The 22,961-nt window shown below is 35.2% G+C and overlaps 1 protein-coding gene across 1 annotated transcript in view; it reads right to left on the bottom strand.

Annotated features, from left to right (window-relative positions):
• Positions 1-8,590, bottom strand: part of LOC149833935 (peptide deformylase 1B, chloroplastic-like) — a 59,736-nt gene extending 51,146 nt beyond the window's left edge. The window contains exons 1-2 of the mRNA XM_090011122.1: positions 8,326-8,590; positions 5,846-5,984 (exon numbers count right to left, since the gene is read on the bottom strand). Of these exons, the coding sequence (XP_089867248.1) occupies positions 5,846-5,984; positions 8,326-8,536 (350 nt within the window). The 5' untranslated portion in view covers positions 8,537-8,590. The remainder of the gene's footprint in view (positions 1-5,845; positions 5,985-8,325) is intronic.
• Positions 8,591-22,961: the final 14,371 nt, after the last annotated feature.

Here is a 22,961-nt window from a genome sequence, read left to right as displayed (position 1 = left end):
GGGCCCCTACAATGGTCAGTAATATGACTGTTGGAGGGGCTCCAATGTATATATGTGGAGCCCCTCCAAGGCCTCCATATGTGTATAAATGGGGTCTCATCCCCCTTGTATTTCTTAAGCTTTTTGTAAAAGCTCTCTCAAGGATTTAATAAAGATTATTTTTATTTCATGCCTTTGTGCATTTGTAATCTTTTGTTAGTGCTCATCTTGTGCCTTTATACACACACTTCAAGTGTTCATCTTGTGCCTTTGTGCACACATTTCACATTAAGAACTTAGTGCCTTTGTGCACATAGTCCCTTTGAAGACATTTTTACATTGACTAGTCAAACTCTAGCTCAAAAGTGAACTAGAACAAAGTTCTAGTTCAAAGAGAACTAGATAAAATAAAATAAAAAGAAAGGAAAAATAAAGAAATAAAAATATATACATCAAAAGAATATATATACATATAAAATATATATATATATACACATATATATAGATGTATATAATACATATATATACTCTCGTATGTATATATATAAATACATATATATATACCATATGTATAAATATATATATATACAATTTAACAGAGAGTTCCCTTAATATACCTCAATATTCTTTTAACAGCATCCATATGGCTCTTTCTGGGTTTATACATAAACTGGGAGACTTGATGTACAACAAAAATTAAATTCGAACGAGTAAAGGTGAGGTATTGCAATGCTCCAACCAAGCTACAAAAAGTTTGTGGTTCAGCAAGAGCATCATCATTAAGCCCACTCATTATTAGCTTAGCATTTACCGCTATGGCCGTGGACACAAGCTTGCAGTCTGACATGCCAAACCTGTTGAGGAGATCAAGAGCATACTTGTATTGTGTGAGAGTAATGGATTGATGTCTCCTATCAACTTCAACACCCAAAAACTATATGAGGCTTCCCAGATCCTTCATATGAAACTTGGAATTGAGGCATGAATATATATATATATATATATATATATATATATATATATATATATATATATATATTCTTTTAGGTCAGATTTTCCTTTTTCCTCTAATATTTTACATGAATCTGATTTAAAGCCCTCTCTTCCTATATGAATCTAGTGAGGAACCCGTACCTTGGATTAAAAACGAAAATAGATCGAAAAAATAGTCAAATAATGAGTGAAAATGATGGATCTTCCTCCTTTCTTCTTCTTCCTCTCTTTCTCTCTCTCTTCTCTTTTTTTTTCTCTCTTTCTTTCTTTTCTTTCTTTTCCCTTTTTCCTTCTCTCTCCCTCTTTCTCTCTCTCTAGAAAACAAAATCTAGAGAAAGAGACGAGTTAGACCCTTATATAATTTTTTTTTTGTCCTAGATAGAGGGTGACATCCCCTTTAGAGTCGTTTCTATAGAGGATATCTCTCTAACTACTACTTATCTTCTATATCTCTTATATTTTATTTTTATTATTAACTAATTTGGGAACACTTATCTAGGTAGAGTTCTACTGTGCTCCTTGAGGTTCATTGACCTACTAAAGATGCAGTCTCCATATGACCTACACCAACTATACTTTCTAGTGCCAGTTAGGGTGAAAAGTGGAAACTAGTTAAGCAAAGAAAAATTTTTTTTTGAGGCCACAGATAAATTTGTTAGAACTTAACAGTAGAATGGGACATAAATCAGCTAAAAAAGAGCTTGAAGGGTAATGGAAGTCACCAAGGAAAAGGGATTACAAGGAGGTGAAGGATATATGGTATACCTGATACTTCACTAAGATGAATAACACCCAACTAGCAGTAGTCCTTGCATGGCCAAGCCAATTACATGCGCCCATTTAAAATGGGTACTTCAAAATGCCAGTGCTCCCATGTTGATGCTGGTACTGGGTGCTTCTACATATGCATATATTAAATACTGTACATATGGATAATATATCTTTGTGTTTTCTACTTTTCTATACTTCTCATTTTCAGCAATCTCTCTCTCTCTCTCTCTCTCTCTCTCTCTCTCTCTTGTATGTTTATGTGTGTGTGTGTGTGTGTGATTCTGTAGACTCTTTTGCTAGGTGCCTAATGGTGTTGTAGTTGGAACTCATCAGGTGTCAATTCTTTTGGATGTTGGCTTTGTATCTGTCTTTTAGATTCCTTTTTTATCTTTTTAATGATGTCTATCTGCAGGAAATTTCTCATTTCCGATACGAATTATGTCCGCGCCATATGAAAGAGAGACGTTTTTGGAGAATATATTTCACAATTGTGAAAAGTCATGTGGCACCGTGTCTTTCATTTGTTAAATAGTTACATGTTGAAATTCTTTGTAACACAAGCAATTCATCTATTATTATCATTTTGCTGTAGTTCTTGCTTATATGCATGGATCGTTAAAAAGTCGGGGATAGGGGTGAAAACAGGTCAGGCTTGGATAAATTTACCGGTAATCTGCTTATAATCCAAGCTTTTAGAAAGCTAATCCAGATCAGGTTGTTGATAAGTGTGATAATATGCTGTTGCACCATATGTAATGTACTACACTCCTACTTGTATATAGATTATTTAATGAGGGGTATTCTTGTACTTTAGCAGGTGGTTAGAGGTCAATTAAAAATTTCCTGTAGTGCTGGAGGGGAAGTCGACCCCTATAAGCTTGTATTCTTCTTTCTTTGCTTGATAATGAAGTTTCTTTAGGGAGTTTCCTCACATCGTGCTCCCTCATTTTCTTTATGGTATTCCCTTGATATGGTATCTGAGCCACAATCAAGAAGAGATAGGGCTGTGTGAGGGTGCATTTGGGAGGAAAATGATTAATTTTTTTAAATATTACAGAGGGTATTGACCCCCCTGGAAGTCCTCTCATAACAGAATTCTCTCTTAATTTAACCTTTAAATTGATTTTAAAGCTTTAAATTGGCTACTCTTGGATTTTGGATCTAGATCTGGATCCAAAATCCAAATCCATATTCAAAATCTATATGGATCCAACCTGGATCAGATCCTAGTTAATATGAGTCCTGGACTGGGTCAAGATCCATATTAACTTGGATCAAATGGATCGGATCGGTTCCGATCCAATCCAGAAAATGGTAAAAATAAAGGCGAGTCATTTTTTAAAAATGCGATTTTCAGGCCAACCGTAACCCGATTTCAAAAAAACAAAATACCAATGTTCTCAAAATTACGAGACACATCTAACGGTATACTTACCTGATTTTTGCCTTCGAATTTCGTTTGCATTTAACCTAAATTTCGCTCAATTTTTGCTTAGATTTAAAGGTTAAAAACAAAAAGTTTTACAAATATTATTTGCCTCATTTTGGTCTTGTCAGTGGGCCCTAGACCACGCCCAGACACTGCTGACATCGCCTATAATTGAGGATATTTTTCATGATTTTTATCAACTTTATAAAACACTTAACCAAAATTTCAGATTTTAAAACTATAAAAAAACACACGATATTACACCCCTGCTTGTAAGGTGGGGTTCAGGTGTGGTAGCCTTTGAGGCAAATTTTTGAAGGGTATTTTTGTAATTTTGCCCTAGACTCCTTGTATGGTCCAACTACACTTATAGAATCTTTGTTATATCCAACAACACTAGTCGACTCCTTGTAAAATTCGTAGACTCCTATTTAAAGAGGCATTTGTCCTCTATATTCCTCATCCCAATCAAAAAAAGAAGAAGGCTCAGTGCGATCGTGGACGTATGCAGTTTTCACCGTACCACATAAAATTCTTGTTTTTGTGTGTGATTCTTTTCTCCTTTTGCTTTTCCGTGTTTGTCTTCAATTTATCGGTAGGTCGAAGGGTCGTTCCCTATCAAGGATAAGTCCACCAAAATCAAGAACAAGTGCACAAGAAAGGCCACTAAGGGCACAAGATCAATACCCTCAAAAGGCACAAGGTAGGATCACAAGACAGCCCACACAACACTCTTAAAAGTGTTAATTTTATGAAGGCAAATAATGCACAAAACATGCATAAATTTACAAAGGGGAAGAATCCCTATATATGCAAAAGAGAGGAGCCATATAGCCGTTAGACTAGTCTAACGGCAAGAATACCTAGCCGTTGGACTAGCTCTAATGGCTAGTCAACTCTGTTGACTACAAAAAAATGAAATAAAAAAAGAAAATAAAGAATATAAAAAAGATGGAAAGTATATATACATATATATAGGGTAACTGAAATATGTTTACCAACCAAATATGTTTATTGGTATGAACCAAGATTTTCATAGGGTTTTTTACCCTTTTTTTTTAAACTTCACCGTACTGATGTGATCTAGACGCTTGGTTTTATAGAAACAAACTCTTGGATAATCCAATTACGATATATAAAAAGGATCTTTCAAGGGTTGAAAATCAATGACTTGAAATTTTCATAAATATTCACGCATAAAAAACAGCATTTCTTGATCCAATTACGATGATCTAACAGTCGATTCCTAGCAAATGGACCACGCCGAATGCATCTGCAGGGTTAGATTTACAAAAAAAAACTATGAAAATCTTGATTCATACCAGCAAACATATTTGGTTGGTAAACATATTCCAGTTTCCCTATATATATATATATAGAGAGAGAGAGAGATAATACACAAGAAATATATACAATTTAACAGCAATGTGGCTGTAACAATGGGACCAAGTGGACCATTACCTAAACCAATAAGCATCATTATGAAACAGTTAAAGATTTACTCAGTAACAGTGATTCAACATTGCTCCTGGCTATGCAAATCATGATAGCAACCTAAACGTAGAAAATGGCTAAATTAACATTAGGTCAAGAAAATAACAAGCTTACATCTCTTTCATATTCACAGGGAAAAAGATTGCTTCCACAAAAGACTTGAAGATGTGAGTGGCTTGGTCATCTAAGAGTGGATCTCAAAAAGTGAAAGAAATCAAGCATAGAAAGATAGTTGCAAGGACACGAAAAAGGTCAACGTTCAGGAGGTAAAATCAGTTTACAGAAATAACCACTATGGGAGATTCAAAGCATTATATTTATAAATATCATCCATGGGAACAATCATTACAATCCAAATTTTTGGGATTGCCATAAAAAATTAAAATATCTAATATTTTTTCTTGTCAGATATTGGAACATCTAAATTGGATAATTAAAATGATATTAAACAGATTCTCCTAAGCAAAAGCATAGATCATAAGACCCTTTTCATAGTGTGATGGATATCATGTCACTGTATCACATCATGTTTCCTAGACGTGACCCTGTGTGTCCACGTGACATGAAAATTACTTAAAGGGAAATTTTGCTTCTCATAAATATAGAAAATAATTTCCAGTCAACAACACATTTATCTCTAAATTAAATGCATTAAACAAATGAAATTGCTTAATTACTAAAAGGGATAGAAAAACAATAAAGAAATTGGTTATTTGCTACAAACTTAAGCTACTTAAAACGCCACTAATTACTTCAAGGGAAATTTTATTCTTTATAAGCATACAGAAAATAGCACATAAATCTGTATGGCTAGTACTAAAAAACATTGATCCAAAAAGGGACAATGGATTATGATCAACTACAAAAAGCAAAAGAGAATAAATTCTGAGTCTTTCTTTCTACTGTTTGAACAGTTTCCAAACATAAAAGCACAACAATAACCAATCTGATGTCTTTACTCGTTATCTCTTGGTATGATTATTGATTAAGATAGATACTAGAAAGGGGCTGACCGTTACATACAGACTCCAACCCATCTATCATGAATGCATCAAGAAATAGTGCAGGAATTTGCTAACCCATCATCATCAGTTAAATTAATCCATTACTCATGGATAAGGAAGAAAACCAGAAACTGAATACAAAACTAAGGCCTTGATTAAGAAAAGTAAAACTTACTTGTACATAACGTCAAACATCTCATCAACCAGCTTTTTCAGATTATCATCAAACATGTTAATGCATTTGTTTCTCATCCTTAGCAATGGGTCTGGATACTCAACAATCTTAAGTGGTGATTCATAATGCAAATCAGCATCTGCATACACAATGGAAAGAAAAGATTCAGCACCATTATATTCAATTTTTCACCATTACGGAAAGCATCCAGACTTGGATTGCTCGTGAAAGTGGATTAAAAAATACAAGAAATCAATTTCCTTTTGTATGAAAAGATTAAGAGAAACATCTTTTAAACACTGGTAGATCCTGGAGAGTAGAAAAGAAAGTGAAAAGAAAATCCAGAAAATAAATATTTGATGACTATCGATGTTGCAGCAGCATGATATTTGGAGACTGCCTCGTAATGCAGATTACCTATGGAAATCAGATCTGAAACTTCAGTTGATTATGTGTCGATAAGCAAGCAATCATCAATAGGCAACATGATAAGAAAAAATGATAAGCTCTGAAATAATAAATCTTCGAACAAATCATGACTTACTGACAAATATCTTCTTCCTTAGTGTGCTGCAAACATCAACAACTAATAGTAGCTAGAGCACCTATGTTGCCCAATGGAGATTTTTTAGAAGAAAAAAAGTAAAAGTACATATTTGCGTGAAACTATATTGGTTTCACCTCATTAAACTTTACCAGTTTTTAATTAGTGAAAGTTGGAAACGTGAACAGTATAATGCATCTAGAGTCTAGACCCAACAAAAATGTGATGTTGGTGCAACCATTTGCACTTGACCAACTTATTGATTATAACTGAACAAGTGAACAGATAATCTGTCAGTACATGACAATGAAAAGCCTTCCAACTACATCGAATCATGGATTATTGTGCACATGATTGAGGTGACAAGCTACTGTAGTTAACTGGAAACTAATTAAAAGAAGAATATGAATGAGATAATCCTAGTGCTTGTCAATTGAAGTCATTTTCTATTTACAATATGGAAATTTTACTGTGTAAAAACTATAAACTATGGAAACAAACACAGAAATACATAAAAGAGTGAATTACATGTAGAAGGTTCCCTTATGAAGTTGAGATGGCCTTGGAAGGTAAGGTGAAACGGCCCTTGAAAACATTATTGAAACTAATTGATTAATTCCAAAAATATTAGCTATTTACAAAATGAAAAAAACTTAAACTCCAATTATCCACAAGTTTTTAATTTTAACCACTGAAGGAAAGCTTTGATCAGGTGACTCACTTGATATTGTACAAAAGATTTTCTTCTAAGGGTTAATTGAATTCCAGTTAATTCGTTGAGGATTTTCATAGAATTTCAAACATTGTAAGCCATGTAAGATTCTGATCAAGGTACCTTAGCAATGAGACGGATTGAGATCCTGATATTTCACCTAAACAATACTAAAAGTAACAAATGAAATAAAGAATATGGCTAACACCATCTACTCTCCATTCATATAACCTGAATGCAGTCATGTGACAGAAATAAGAAAATATACAAGGTGTAAATTTTATCATGGGCAGATTTAAATATGTAAATAGTCAGCAAAGTAGATGGTGACTAGAAAATTTCTGCATTTTCAACATAGTCACTACGCTCTTCATACAACAGAAATGATGGCAACACTGGAAATACTAATGACAAATTATTGTTGTTAAGAGCAAGGAAGGTTACATCATGACCATCCTGCCTTTTTCTTTGTGTTTTAGGAAAGCGAAATCTTTTTAATTTATTTAGCAAAAAAAATCATTAATACTGGATAGTCTATAGATATAAATTCGCAACCATAGCAACTTCCACATACTCCTAACAATTTCCATGTCCAAGATCATAAATTCCACAAAGGGAATGAAAAGAGAAGCTTAGAAAACTTGAACTCTTGCTCAAATTTCATAATTTTGACGTCACAAAAGCATCAAACATCCATCACTAAGGGACATACCATGGAAACATGAAAAATGACAGCGACAAATAACCAAGAAAGATATCAACTTCAACAAAGGAAACGAAAACAAATGCATAAAAGACTAGTACCCATTTACCCAATTTCATACATTTTCACATATTACCAAACATCCACTACGAAGGAACCCTCAAAACTCGCCTTTGCACAGCGGGAAAGCATGCAAATTGCATCACTAATTTATCAAGCAAATTATAAAAGAGAAACAGAGCAATACCAATACCCCCATAGATTTTCATTGAACAGGGATGCCACAACATGGTTTCCTGCTAAACTATAAATCCCACGAGAAGTAAAGAGCAAAACCCATACAATAATAAAAAATATGCAAATGGGTATGCCAAAAAATGTATGTGGTAGCACACCACTACACGGCTTCCTACAAATCAATGAATTCCAATGGAACGTAGAGGGGCGAAAGTTCATGTAGTAATCGAAAACATGCAAATGGGTACAAAAAAGTTAAGTGGTGACACAAAGAAGAGGCCTACGTGATGCAACTGGGTCGTCTGTGAAGGAGAAGCCTCTTCTAGCTAGAGCAAGAACAACTCTAGATGGTGAGGCCTTTTTAGATGGGCAAGATGTTAATGGCCTCAGAATTCTGAGATGAGGGAGCGGGATGTCTAGTGTGCAGAGCTTGCGAGTACTTGAGAGGATGGTATTGCAGAAAGGTGTGGTTTGTAGGCATGCAGTGTAAGCCATTCTCCTGGAGAGAGAGAGAGAGGTGCTCTATGTTTGTGCAAAGCTCTTTTGAGAGGAGTGATTGCTTTGAAAATATTGTCTGGTTGAAAATTAGTTCCCCTAACCGCTCTTTCAATCTTAAAAATTTCGCAAAACTGTTTTTGTTAAGCGTAATTCACATAAAGATTCTTATCCTATGGCGCCCTTTCCCTCTTAAAAATTATCAAAGCTGCTTTTTGTTAAAGTTATTTACATATAAACTCTTGTCCTATGGCAATTTTACGTTTATCCGTTTGAAGTTTGGAATATTTGAGATAGGGCCTTAACTTTTTTTAAAAATTACTTAAATGACCGCTTGGTTGCTATTTTATCTATTAACTCTAGGTAACTTTTGAACGTGATGAATTTAACTTCTTCTTAATTATTGATTGTCACTTTGTAGCCTTCTACTTCCATAGCTATTACTTAAAGGTAAATAAGTAATTTCTGGGAGAAAATGCAACTGAAGCAGTTAATTGAGAAATTTCATGAAATGTTAGGTGTCTCTTAAATATTTAAAATCTAAAGTAGTTAACCATAAATGTGTCATACGTTGAGCAGCTATGTGTAAATTCCCTCTTGTTACTTAACCAAGAAACATCGTTTGCAGATGTTTGTAGTATTTTGGATCAGCGATAAACACTTGTTAAATTAAAAAAAAATATGGAAACCTTACATCTAGGCGCCCATAGTATGGCATGTTTTTGTTTCACTGTTTGGATTTAAAATATTTAAGATGAGATTTACCATTTTAAGAAATTGGTTAAATGACTGCCAAAGTTACATTTTATTGACCTTTGCAGCCTTTTTTTTAAATAAGACAGTTACTTTGAGGAGAATAATGATGGTGATTTACTTTTTATTTGTTGGTATTTTGGATAAGTTGGTCCATGAAGAGAGTATAACGCATTTGGTCGTATATGAGAATTGAGATGGCCATTTTTCATGTTCACATAAGGAGGAGAGAGAGAGAAGTTAAAGGCAAATAAGTAATTTTATAGAAAGTAAAAGCAACTTGGTAAGCATGCTCGTCGAAGGTCCTTCCCAGATCCGTGGCGGATCATTCTCTCCTTGTTTTTTACTCCGAGGCTGTTCTTTGAGTGGTGGCTATTAGAGCCTAAATGCATGCATATTATTTCATACTGTTGGAACCAGCTTGAATTTGGGTGCCCTATGATCTGTATTTTGAACAAGATAGATGATGTAAGAGTGAAATTGCAAGATTGGAAAAAGTCTAGATATGGATTTCTAGAGGGTAAAATCAAAGATCTACGAAGCCAGCTCTCGGAGATTCAAAATTCGATGAACTGTGTCTCCCCTTCTCATTAAGATATTGAGTCTTAGTTTATCCTTCAGATAGAGTTGGAGAGATCACTGGTACAAGAGGAATCTCAGTTGAGACAAAAATCTCGTGTACTTTGACTTCGAGAGGAAGACATGAATACTAAATTCTTCATGGCTTCTATCAAGGTAAGAAGGTACCACAACAATATCAATCACCTTCTCATTGAAGGCTTCCACATATAGAAAGTAAGTGTTTCAAGTTCTTTCAAGAGCTACTTATGAAGGAAGAGGACAGTTCAAATTTCTTCCCCTCTTGAGATGGGTCGTGCGTATCTCAGGAGGAAAATGACTCCATGTCAATTTGGATTTTTTATGAAAAAGTGTACTTAGCAAGTTTTCAAGTTAAAAGTGACAAAGCTCTTGGACCAGATGGGTTTCTGGGTTTGTTCTTCCAAAAATGTTGGGATATAGTGAGTAGAGATACAATTGCAGTTGTCAAAGATTTTTTTCAGAAAGAAAAATTTGTTAAAAAAGTGAACGCATTAATTGTGCTTATTCTCAAAGCCAAAGGTGAAGATCAATTTGAAGAATTTCATATATATCGTTTTGTGCAATTTCTTGTAGAACGAGAGTTATCCTTACCAGAGTGATCTCTAAGAATCAAGGAGCTTTCCTGAAAGGTAAGGATATTAGTGAAAAAAATTTGCTTGCACATGAAATTATTGATTCTCTTGAAAATAATAAAATTTCTATGTTTTGTCTAAAACTAGATTTATCGAAAGTATATGATCAAGTGACTTCGAGTTTTTTGAAGAGCTCTCTTATTAGTTTGGGGTTCCACCCAACTTGGGTTAGTAGAGTTATGCTTTGTGTCTCTACAACTTATTTCCAAGTTTTAGTGAATGAAGTTTCAGGGAAAAAGTTTTGGAGCTCTTGGGGTCTCAGGTAGGGGGATGCTTTATCTCTTTATATATTATTAATTGTCATGGAAAAGCTGCCTAGAACATTTCACACCTATTTTCGCCTACGATGTGTTGCTTTTCTATAAGCCACCAGAGGACCAAGTGCAAAAGATTGTAAATATTTTCTTAAAATTTGAATCAGCAACAAGTACAAAAATAAATAATGATTAGTCTGTGATGATTTCATTAAACATGGACTCAAAAGTTGCTGCTAGGATCTCACATTTAGCTGAATGGTAGCTTAGTAGCTTTTAGTTAAAATATTTGGGTATGTCTCTTTGTGTGGGGAAATTAAACAATTCTTTATGCCAGCCTGTTATTGCAAAAAATCAACAATGACTATAATCATAAAAAGTCAAATTGTTATCATATGCTAGAAGATTGCTTCTTATTCAAAACACACTTATTGTAATTATTGTATTTTAGATCTTATCTTTTCAGGTTTCAAAGAAGGTAATAGTACAATTAGAAACCATGTTCACGAACTTCCTGTGGTAGGATTTAGATTCCAGAAAAAAAAAACCAATTGATGGCATAGGAGATGCTATGTAAATCGAAAAGTGAAGGAGGGGTTGGGCTTCGTAGGATTGAGGAGTTGAATCTTGCCTACCTGGCTAAGCTTGCGATTAATGTCTTTTTTAGAGAATCTCCTTGGGTTGATTTTATGTGTTCCAAATACTCTCCTTGGGCTGATTTCATACTATTCATGCTTCACGCCTTGGCAGTTGAGAGAAACCGGTATGCTTGATTCCTCTGTTTGGGGCCACAATCATCGACAGTAATCTCTCTGCCACATATGTTCATGCTCGTATGTGTCTGCTTTAATGTGTGCATGAGTTTCATTTCTCGGGTTGTAACCCCTTTTGAGTCGTGCTTTCAACTTTTGAATGTTACAGTCATGTGCTAAGTATGTTATGCTGCCCAAAGTAAAATAATGAAAACTAGCACAACTAGGGGGGTGGTTCTGGTCATTTTGTCTTTGTAGTTTTCTAGACTGGTAGTGTAAGTTTGAAGATTCGGTTTCAGTTGAAAAAAAAAACAAAAACAAAAGAAATCAACCTTCCAGATGAGAATGGGGATGTCATATTGTTTGCCTGAATACAAAGAAATGGGGGATGTAACAGCTCGAATGGCTATTATGTTGTTGGTCTGAACAAACCCATAGCATAGGAGGTTGTAACATCATGTTTCTTGGTATGCATCACTCTGTAATCCAAAGTAAACCAAATGAGAGAGAGATGTTATGCTTTAAATTATATTTTGGTCTGATTGGAGGCACATTCTAAGTAAATACAACAAATGAAAAAATGGGTCCGATAGATAACCAAGAGGGAATGCAAGATCTTTATGAAAAAAAAAAACAAATACATGAATCTTATGGTTTTTTAGTAATGGTTGGTCTAAAGCCGGTTGCTTGTGCTTGTGAAAACAATCAATTATATCCCCATCGAAGCTCTGTAAAATTTGAATCACTTGTGATGATGGGAGAAAGGAAATGTGGCATACCTATATTGTCCTTATTGCATGCTTGTTGATCTTGTCCAAATGCTTGTATTCTTGCTAATCTGAAGTTGCTAACATGCTCATACTTGCTGGAATTGAGCTTTGTACTTTTAGCACTTGGACTTACAGTTCTTGTTTCTAAGAATTGTTATTGTCTATATATTTGCATTATGAATATATAACTATTTAAGCCTCATTTAGATTTTTGTTTGCATAAGTATGCTTTTTTTATGGATGGTTTGCATGCAATTGTTGATTGGTCTATTAATCTTATAGTTGCCTTTGCTCCAAAATTTCAAGGATTGGAATTTCAAAATCTATCACAAGAAGTGCGAAAGAGTTGTCTAGTGCTATGGTGCCTTTAACCATTTGAGCATTTCACCTGCAAAGGTGAATCAATTAATTTATGTGTGCATGTATCATTCATAATGGTGCATTATTTGCACTTCTTGCGTTCTCATCAACCTACCTCACTCAAAAGTGACATGTAAAGGCATGCTTCACATGTTCTATAATACAACTTAATTTATATGCCACACTTACACTTAAGCATTAAAACACCATGCAAGCTCTAATATGAGCATCACATAGTGCATGCATACAGTTCATGTAATCTATCACTATAAATCAACAGGTAATATCATTATCCGGTATTTCAACATATCATGATAACATTTAACATCATGCTCAATATCATAGACATTATTCAATTTCAAATCTACATATTGTCAACATGCTTAATATACATTCTTGATACTAAAATAAGATATTTTTTCATACACCTGATATACTACTACCTTTACATGTAAATTTTAGTGCACATTAATATGACACAATAATCATTTATTGAATATGATTTTTAAGTGCTCATACATAGCACATTATCAAAAATAAGATTTCATAAAATATCCAGATTTCCACGAATGGGCATGTCTAAAAATCAATATATGCATATATGAGAAATCCCTATAGGCTCATCTGAAATTCGACATGCCTACACGTACATTTTTAGATTTAAAAAATCACAATGCATACCCATGCATTTCCAGATTTCTAAACTTTACATGCATGCACATTCATTTTCAGATTTTTGAAGAATAAAAATGCATATACATGTTGTAAAACCTATAAAATTTTAAGGGATAATAAATAAAAAAATTGCTTTATTTTGAGTTAAAAATATATTTTATCTTTTATTGTCAATTTTGTGTATTTTATAAGTTTAATTTTATCTTTCTGACAAAGAAGGGTAAAATGATCATTCCAAAAATTATTGTAAATAAAATATTCAATTTAATCATTTTAACGAATCACAAATGCATTTAAGCATTTTTTAGGTGTTTTGAATGTAATGGGGCATATTTTGATGGCTCTCGGAATGATTTTGTAAAAAGGGCATTTTAGTTATAAAATTCATTTCAGAAATGTTTGAATGGAATAAAGTATTATCTTTAAAACCAAATAATTTAATCCTAGTGATTAGTTAGTTTTATTTTAACCATTTCATTACCAAAAAAAAAAAGTTTTAAGTTACAAATGTTTTCTTTTCTTTTCTAGCATTTTTGCTTTTGTTTTTCTTTTCCTTTTTGTTCCTCGAGTCCGGCCGACCTGGACTCGAATCAAGTCCAATCCAGACGTCGTTCACCCCCGTAAAACCTAACACAAGCCCTAAGTCGCCCATTCTTTTTTCCCCTTTTCCTTTATGCAGTCGTCTGAATCTTCTTCTTCCTCTTTCCTTTCCCGTTCAAAAATTGGTCGGAGCCGGTTACCATCGCCAACCCCCACCTCGATGACGTTCCATTTTCCTCCTTCCTATTTTCTTTCCCTTCCTTCTTCTTCTCCCCTCTCTTTGTTGTGGTTGGTTCCGCGTTTCCCCTCAGTTTGAGTGTCAACCGTAGGTCACCACCACTGTGAATGTCGCACACTTTTTTTATTCCAATGTTTGAAGTTGTCAGACCTCCCTCCCCTTGACCAGCGAGTGAGTAGCCTCTATTGCACCTCCACCGTCGTTGCCTTTGTCGTTGTCGAAACCTATGACAGTGCCACATCACTCTGATGATCCCTGCCTTCCGAAACTCTCTTTCCGCCGACTTCGGCAAACCCAGGTGAGTCACTGCACCCTGTCTGAGTACTTCTACTCTCTCTCTCTCTCCCCTTTGTTCTGTAAGGCACAACCATAATCGTTGTTTTGCATTTTCTCGAGTAGATTTCTCTGTTTTGGGTAGAGCCTGAGCCACCGTAGGTGGCCAGATCCTTGCATTGCCTGAAAACAACCCCTAGTCGAGGGGGGTTCATTGTATGTGCATGCACGTAACTGTAGTACGCATGAGTTCAAAAAAAAAATATCAATAGCAGAGTTCTATTTTATTTATGTGTTAGATTGATTTAATTGTCTTTGCTTATCCTGTTTCTCTTTTCTGCACGACCCTGATCGGGGTTTCGCATAGCGCAAATGCACGAATATTGAACCAACCGATCGAGGTTGGCTTTCTTGTCGCCCTTTTCACTGTTTTATGCCTAAATTCGTGAACGCATGATCCATTTGCTGAGTTTTTTCTCTTTTTTTTTGATAGTTGATTATCTTCATGCTTCGCTGAGTAGCCTGCCCACCTGATTCCTAGCATAGGGAATCATGTAGGGTTGCGGTTGTGCGACAACAAGAATACCTCTGGTTTTAACGACAATCTTGTTTTGATTTCCTTATTTCAATACGTATTCCCAAAGGAATACAGATTTTCTTTTCAAAGCTGAGTGGCTCAGTTTTTGTGCCATCGTGAGGAGCGATGTTTTGGACTGCAAGCAGTCGTGGGTTTTCGTGACACGGTTGTCCAAATTGGTTGGACTTGTTGGTGCATTACTTTTTATTTTTTTATTTTTTTGCAATCGGGTTACCGATTCACATTTTTTATTTTCATTGCGTATATGCGAGAGCGAAGTTCGCTAAGTTGTCATGGTGTGTATGCAGCTATAGCGCTCTCTTCTTGTGAGAGGGATGATTAGATTGTGTCGTGTGACAGTTACACTAGACTTTTCGAATATTGAGTTTCGTTTTACTTTTCATCACATCGAAAGGTAAAATTCATAAACTAAAATTTTAAAAAGTTATTCATGTTATATGATAGAATCTAAAAGTTAGTTAATATACACACTCAATTCATAGCTTAGTCATATTGTTAGAAAATATTATAATTGTATTTTATTATCTATATAAATGTGCATTACAGGTGCGTAGCTGAGCAAATTGCGTGACGCTTAATGTTAAGCATCGCATGTGGCTAAAATTGCCATTCAAAAAGAAAAAGAAAAAAGCAAATGCAAAACCATACAAATCGGGTAATTACCTGTGGTAAGTAAGTAGTGCAAGTGCATCATAGGTTAGTTACTTCCTTGAATGCAACACTCTTATGCTCACACACTCACTTAGTTGTAGATATTTAAGACTGTTAATAATTGTAGTTTAGAGACCATGCTGGTCATAGTTGTAGTTAGCGGGATATTGAAGTGTATTTGTAAAACCCGCAAAATTTCGATAATTATCAAACTAAGTAAAGGATAAAATTCTTTGAAATAAATACGATAAAATGATATAGAGTCGATCCAAATGGATCTTGAAATCCAAAAAGGATCAAATGGACCCAGTATTTGGATTTGGATACGACGTATGGATTCAGATTCTGGATGGATCCGAAACCCAATTAGAATCCAATTGGATTTAATGGATCTAAATATGGTCGAATTTCGATCAAGAGACAAAAATCTAGTTAGAAGATTTAAAAGATCTAAAATACAATTCGTAATTGAAATTCGTCAAAAAAATCAATTCGTATATAAAAGAATTAAACATGGCCAATAATGCAACAAGATTAGAAGTAGTGTTGTGGTGAGGTGTATTGCCTAGTGATGAGGCAACCTGAGTTCAAATCCCATGAACTACACTCACACATATTTTAAAAAAAAGACGCGTCTCTTTGTCAAAAATGTTATTTTTGGAATTTCCACCAAAACCTTACTAAAGGTTAAATAAATTAACGTTGCAAGAATATGCAATGAAATTCAAAATAGCACACTGGAGGGGCTCGTTACCCCTTATAGAAGAGGTCCCTAGTTCAAATCCTCTAGTGCGCTAGGGATGCTTTTTGAAAAAAAAAAAACTACTCTATTATAACCAACGATTTTTTTTTGGTAACTCATACTTAAAGTGACTTGAATAGGTAAAAAAAAATGTTTTCAAGGTAAGAGAGGCTGAGCGATTTTCCCAAAGGGGAAACCCAACCATTTTCTCTTTATTAAGGCTTCCATTCCCACGAATTTTGAAAGGGGTTTCTATTTAATGAGCCATCTCATAAATGCTAATAGAAGGAACGTTTGGAAAATCCCTTCATGTGGAAAGGTGAAGAGGCGGCATCAAGAAGAGGGCCTGCCGTTTTGAGCAGGCTGTAATGAAAACAAAGGAAAAAAAAAACGGAAGTCTTGGGAGGGGGTTTTACAAAGTGAAACCCTTGGAATTCGCCTCTTCACTCTCTCACGCCCACCCTCTCTCAACCCATCCGTGAAGCATACCTGGTTGCTTCCACCATTATTTCTCTCTCTTTCCAGTTTCAGCCTCTACACGTTTTTTTCAAACTCTTCCTCTCTCAAGCCTACCCTGTCCAACCAGCCGCGTGATCCACCTTGGTCGGGCACTCCATTGATTCCAGGGAAGAAGTGTTGCGAGGTTGTTGGAAGTTCATGAAGAAGACAAATACTTTACCTTCGGGGTCACATTCTCACAAGGGGACTGCTTAAGGTGTAGCAACAATAGTTTTGATGATGGTGGCCACAAAATTGATCCACCATCTGACCGGACGATTCCAGTTTTTGGGGGTTTCTAACTCATTGAGAGGTAAGTGGTATAATGTTCTTATGTGTGTATTCAGTGCTATGTAGTATGAGTAGTCTGCAATATTTTTTTTAGTTTATATGGGATAACATGGGTCGGCTATACCTTAGGGTGTTGACGAAGTTCATTTCATCAAACCACACATGGGTGTATGTTCTGATATTTCTTTCATACCAGGATTATTCTAACTGAGCATGTAAATCATAGTTACTCGTAATAAACAACCATGTGCTTATTTGAATACACGGCATGACCCTTATGCATGCTGGATGTTAGCTTTTAGAGGAATATTCTAATGAAAGGAACGTCTCATGCCTATCTAGCCAGTTTATTTGAGGGTTGATTTATTCTAGTTATAAAATATGTTTCACGCATATGGTGGTGTTGGACTGTTGGTACCAAGCTTAGAAAAAAAAAACAATATGCTTATATAGCCTTTAGTCAAACACTTGATTTCCTATTGAATATGTTTACATAGTTTTTTCTTTTCAGCCATGTTATTTGACAAAACGTTGAATTCTTGTCTACAGATTTTTTTTTCATGTAGTATGTTGTATATGACAGCACGTGCTATTGTTGAAAATAAAATACTTAGTTGGTGGTTTTATTTAAATGGTATGTGTTATCATTATTTAGAGTATGTATGCATTGTAGAATTAACATTTTAACTATTCAAGACATGTATAAATAGAAGGCAAATAGTGATTATTGAATCATATTATGGTTTCCATTTTTAACTGGTCCAAAATAGGTATCATGTTACGTTGGATCTTTATCATTAGTAGATCAGCTATTGTGTTCCAATTCTCTTCCAAATTGATATGTCTTGAAAATATATATATATATATATATACATACATATCACAATTTTTAAATTTATATATATATATATAGCCTGCACGACCCCAGCCCACAAGGTGGCCCACCGGTTAGATCAGACAAATTGGTTGTTTTGACCCAGCTTGACCAAATGTCTACTATACCAGGTCTGGGTGCAGCTATTTCGGCAGGGTGCACCATACCCCGTTGGCGTGACTGCAGCCTACTGACATCAACAGGGTGTCTGCGGGTTGGTTGAAGCCATTAGTATGCGTTAACTTGTTTTGGGAAGTTGAAAATTTTAAACCTAATGACACTCTAGTATAGGTCTGCCTAGCTGAGTTGACATAACATTGGTGTCCTTTGTTTGGTACCCATACAACCATCCGAATGCACCACCCTGTTGGTGTTGTTAGCACCACTCGTGTCAATTGCACCGCTGGAAAGCTCACGCCCTACACACACATCATCAAACCGGATAGAAAAAAAAAACAAATTTCAGCATGGGAATAACATGCTTACATAATGTGTTAGTTGGTGGATTTTGCGGTTGTGCTAATCAGCTCGACCAACAAGCCGAGAGACTCTATCGACCCTACTCGGGGGGGGTGCTGCTGCTATGTTTTGGTTCATAGTTAGTGTAAGTGTTAGGTTGGCTTGAGAGCTGCAAACCATTACAACACTACGTGTTATCTCTATGGGGTTTGCCGCGGTACTAGCTTGACTTAAAAAATGTATATATGTATTCCCTTGGTTTGGTAGGAATTTTTATATCCGATTAATAGTTGAATTCAGGTTGTTCACTTAGTTGCACATTAAGTCGGATTTGGTAATGCCTAAATATGACCCGAGTTAGGTTAAAAAATATAAGTATTCATACGGGGTTTTTCTTTTGAGACCTTCCAATATCTAATATTAGATATACCATGGCTACTACATATTGATGGACAGTCGCATACTGACGATGGTTTTAAGAGTATAAAAATACATATAATAACTCTCTTTGATCAACGAGGGTTTTATGAAATCTTTAGATAATAAGGGCTCAAATTCGAAAGACATCAATTTTATACACATACTCATTTTTGTTCGACAACCTAAATTAATATGAGAAGTCAAATGGTTTTGTTGCTATCACCGTGTACACATACATAATTTCACAAAAGTTGTACATTGTCCAATTCGTTCCCTGAAAATGAGGGTTTCTCTCATTTATGAATTTATCGATGTCACATGATATTTCAAATGATATGAATAAAAATGGGAAATTCGTGACCATGCACATACTCACCTTAGGACTCAAAACTCACCAATGTATAAGGACATTGGTGATGGCACACCTCACTATAACGCTCATGTCTAAAATGGCATAATTCGTGTACTTTCTACCTAGAGAGAGAATGTATGTAATGAGGTAGTCACAATGCCTATGGTTTTGTATGTGGTTTGTCGATAAATACATACGCTGGCTATAATTGTTCAATCAACGAGAAACTACAGTGGCATGGTGGTAGGATATTATAATTATACTTACAATACTCTTGTAATGCTCTATGACCATTTATGATATGCATGAATTTCATGATGATCGTGTTTAAATAATTATCTTCATGTTTAGTGTCGGTCGTATGTGATCGTTTTGCAAATGAATAAGATGCTCGTGATGTATTCAAGGCGCACGTAGTTTTGTATGTGGTTGGAATATGAAGGTTGCGACAAATGTTTCAGTGCATGAACCACCGATTTGCATATTTTTGTTACGATAGCACAAGTAAGAAACTCTACAAAGGACACATTGTTACAAATTGAAAGTGAGCATGTCAAATCCTTGTGACGCCATATATGCACCTATGATGCTATGAGAATTGCATATAATTGAATCATGATTTCATGTTAGGACATGTTTACGTGCTAGTAGATTTATGTATTATGCAAAAGTTTGCATACATGAGGATATTTTCACGTCATGATCACGTGAAAGCTGAAAATCGAGCCTGCAGCTTTGCAGCAAGCTGATAGTGCCATACGAGCACTTATGAATTGTTAAAATTGGGTTATGCCATGTTGCGGCACAACCAGTGGGGTACGATATATATACCCTAGCACCAAAAACAGAACTAAATTAATACACTGTGACATAAAGGAAAATTCTAGACTCTGGGTATACCGAAAGACGGTATATGTTACCAGTTTCTATTTGGGATTCTGGGTATACCTGAAAGATGGTATATGTTACTGGTTTCTCAGGGTTCTGGGTACATCTGAAAGACGATGTATGTTACTGGATCCAAACAAAACAAGAATGAAAATTATGCACATATAAAATAATTAAGGGATTCTGGGTATACCTGAAATGGTATATGTTACTGGTTTCCCGGGATACTGGGTATACCTGACAACGATATATGTTACTGGTTTCCCAGGGCTCTAGGTACACCTGAAAGATGGTGTATGTTACTGGACCCATGGTCTACCTTGGAGAGGGTAGATGGTACAAGCTCCGTGGGACAATTTTTATTTTGGTGAGAGCGAGGCGTCTCACTCGGTCCCCAGTCCTCGGAGTTAGGGGACCAGGACTACCAATTCGTCCTAGGTGGTAGATCCAAGTCTTCTGCAGAAGTACATGGTGCATCTTAATTCTAGTTTTATCCATTGGGGAGTACTCTCTCGGTCGTGAACCGTCCCCTTTGGATATTCGTACGGCTAGTCATACGGGTTATAAAATAATAAACCCCTGTGTGGTCTCGGTCCGCTACGATGTCGAATGCCTGTGCGTACCCACAGGGTAATTAACAAGATGAAACATAAAGTTAGTGCATTAAGAAAGATCTTTAAGTAGTTGCATACTGCTCGATGTTGAAATTGTTGGAGTAAGTTGTGACTCCTGTAAAGCATGATTCAAATTAGTTTTCCGTTACATGGAAATTGGGATAACTTATGAATGATGTGTTTAACGTTAATGGTTGTGCTTTATACACACTTTACATGAATTGCTTTAGTTAAGTCAGGTGTACATCCTCATTAGTTCCAAAGTTGTTATTGCTTATATAAATATGGTTCATGCATATGATGTATCGTGCTTTGACGTTGATGGAATATATCATGAAATACTTGACTTTAGTGACCTGTACATTTATCACTTGTTAAATGGTTATTAGTTCTATCTAAACATGTTGCACATATACTTGTACACGTGACACTCATGTGCACATTCATATGGATATTATGCTTCTTACTCAGACGTGGTAGTCTGACCCTTTTTGAATTAATGTTTTTCAGGAAACTGAATGACGAGTAATTGCGGTCGTCGCTGCGACAGTGTCATGTGACCATATCTTCTTCGGATGTCCTGGGGAATATGACTTGTAATAAATCATTAAGTTGTAAATGATAACTTGTAGTATTTCAATGCAAGAATTTATTTTACTTAAATGCCTTGAGTCTGTGCTATTACTTGTAACCCGCCCAAATATTTTGACGAAGGATTTAATAAAGCTTTTCCGTTGTTGTTTAGAAAAAAAAAATTATTCCAAAATTTTTAAGATAAATATTTGGGGCGTTACAATATTTGTTGTAGGTACATGTTTGACATTGTTGTGAAATGAATGGTTGACGGTATTGTTCTATTTGAATTGACTGCATCAAATGCTTGCATGACATTATTTTTTTATTGAGCTTGCCATGCATGTGAAAATTGTATCATAAAAACATATTTAAAATAAATGTATCATAATTGTGAATATGATTACATTTTTATGTATATCATGTTAATGTGTACAAGTATGATGTGATGTATTTTGCGCATGAAATAGTAAAATTATCTACGCATGCATAATAACTCATGTGAGTGCATCTTGTGTTAAGCATGTTGAGATTAAATCATGCATAAAATCATGTTATAAATGAATCATGCAAGAGAACATTTAAATCTGAATTATGCAAGTGACATAGATTTTGATATCATGCATGAGAGCATGTAAATTTGAATTATGCAATTGGCATAGACCTTTATATCATGCATGTGAGCATATAAATTTGAATTACGCAAGTGGCATAGACTTTGATATCATGCATGAGAGCATGTAAATTTGAATTATGCAAGTGACATAGACCTTGATATCATGTCTGAGAGCATATAAATTTAAATTATGCAAGTGGTATAGACTTTGATATCATGCATGAGAGCATATAAATTTGAATTATGCAAGTGACATAGCCATTGATATCATACATGAGAGCATGTAAGTTTAAGTTATGCAAGTAGGATAGATCTTTGAATTCATGGGCTCTAACTTATGACTTAATAATAAAGATAACCCTGGACCACGGGTCTATTTGAGGCACCGGCAAGGCCGATCTCTTTGAGATGGCTGGATCCATTCTGATCTCATGTTCTCCTAGGAGAGGGAAGGGTGGCACAAGCCTCGTGAGACATGTGTTTTTTGAGGGTTGAAGGTGTCTCTTATCCTCGTCTCACGGAGGTTAGGAGATAGGTCTATCAATGAGTCCTAGGTGGTAGGACCACAGCTCTGCAGAGTTTGGGACGCATGCCCATTTTTTTGCTGATGATTTTGGTTTGGCATAGGCCAAGACCTGAGACCATGGGTTCGTTCTCTCAATTGTTGCATTGCATGGTTGAATCGCTCGAGAAAGAACTAGTTAAGCCATAGGATGTCAATAAAAAATATATAAAATAAAAAATATTCCTATTATTGTTTTGGGATGTCTATGCTCTGTTTTGTACTAGATAGGTTTGAATAAGCAAGAGAAATAATTAATTAGATTTTTTAAGATAATTGTTTTCATATGCATAATCATATATTGTGAACATGTACAGACTTATAAGGTTTTGCATGATTATTGCAAATGAATTGTTACATATAAATGAAAAAGACATGTTTATGATTAGTCATGTGATTTAACTTGTTGTTACAAGCCAAAGGCTTGGTTGATGCATGTG

Source organism: Nuphar pumila, chromosome 6, assembly GCF_984573655.1.
Source record: "Nuphar pumila chromosome 6, dmNupPumi1.hap1.1, whole genome shotgun sequence".
NCBI classification, from domain to species: Eukaryota; Viridiplantae; Streptophyta; class Magnoliopsida; order Nymphaeales; family Nymphaeaceae; genus Nuphar; species Nuphar pumila.
The sequence above is the reverse complement of the archived record's forward strand: the minus strand, read 5'-3'. Positions and strand labels throughout refer to the sequence as shown.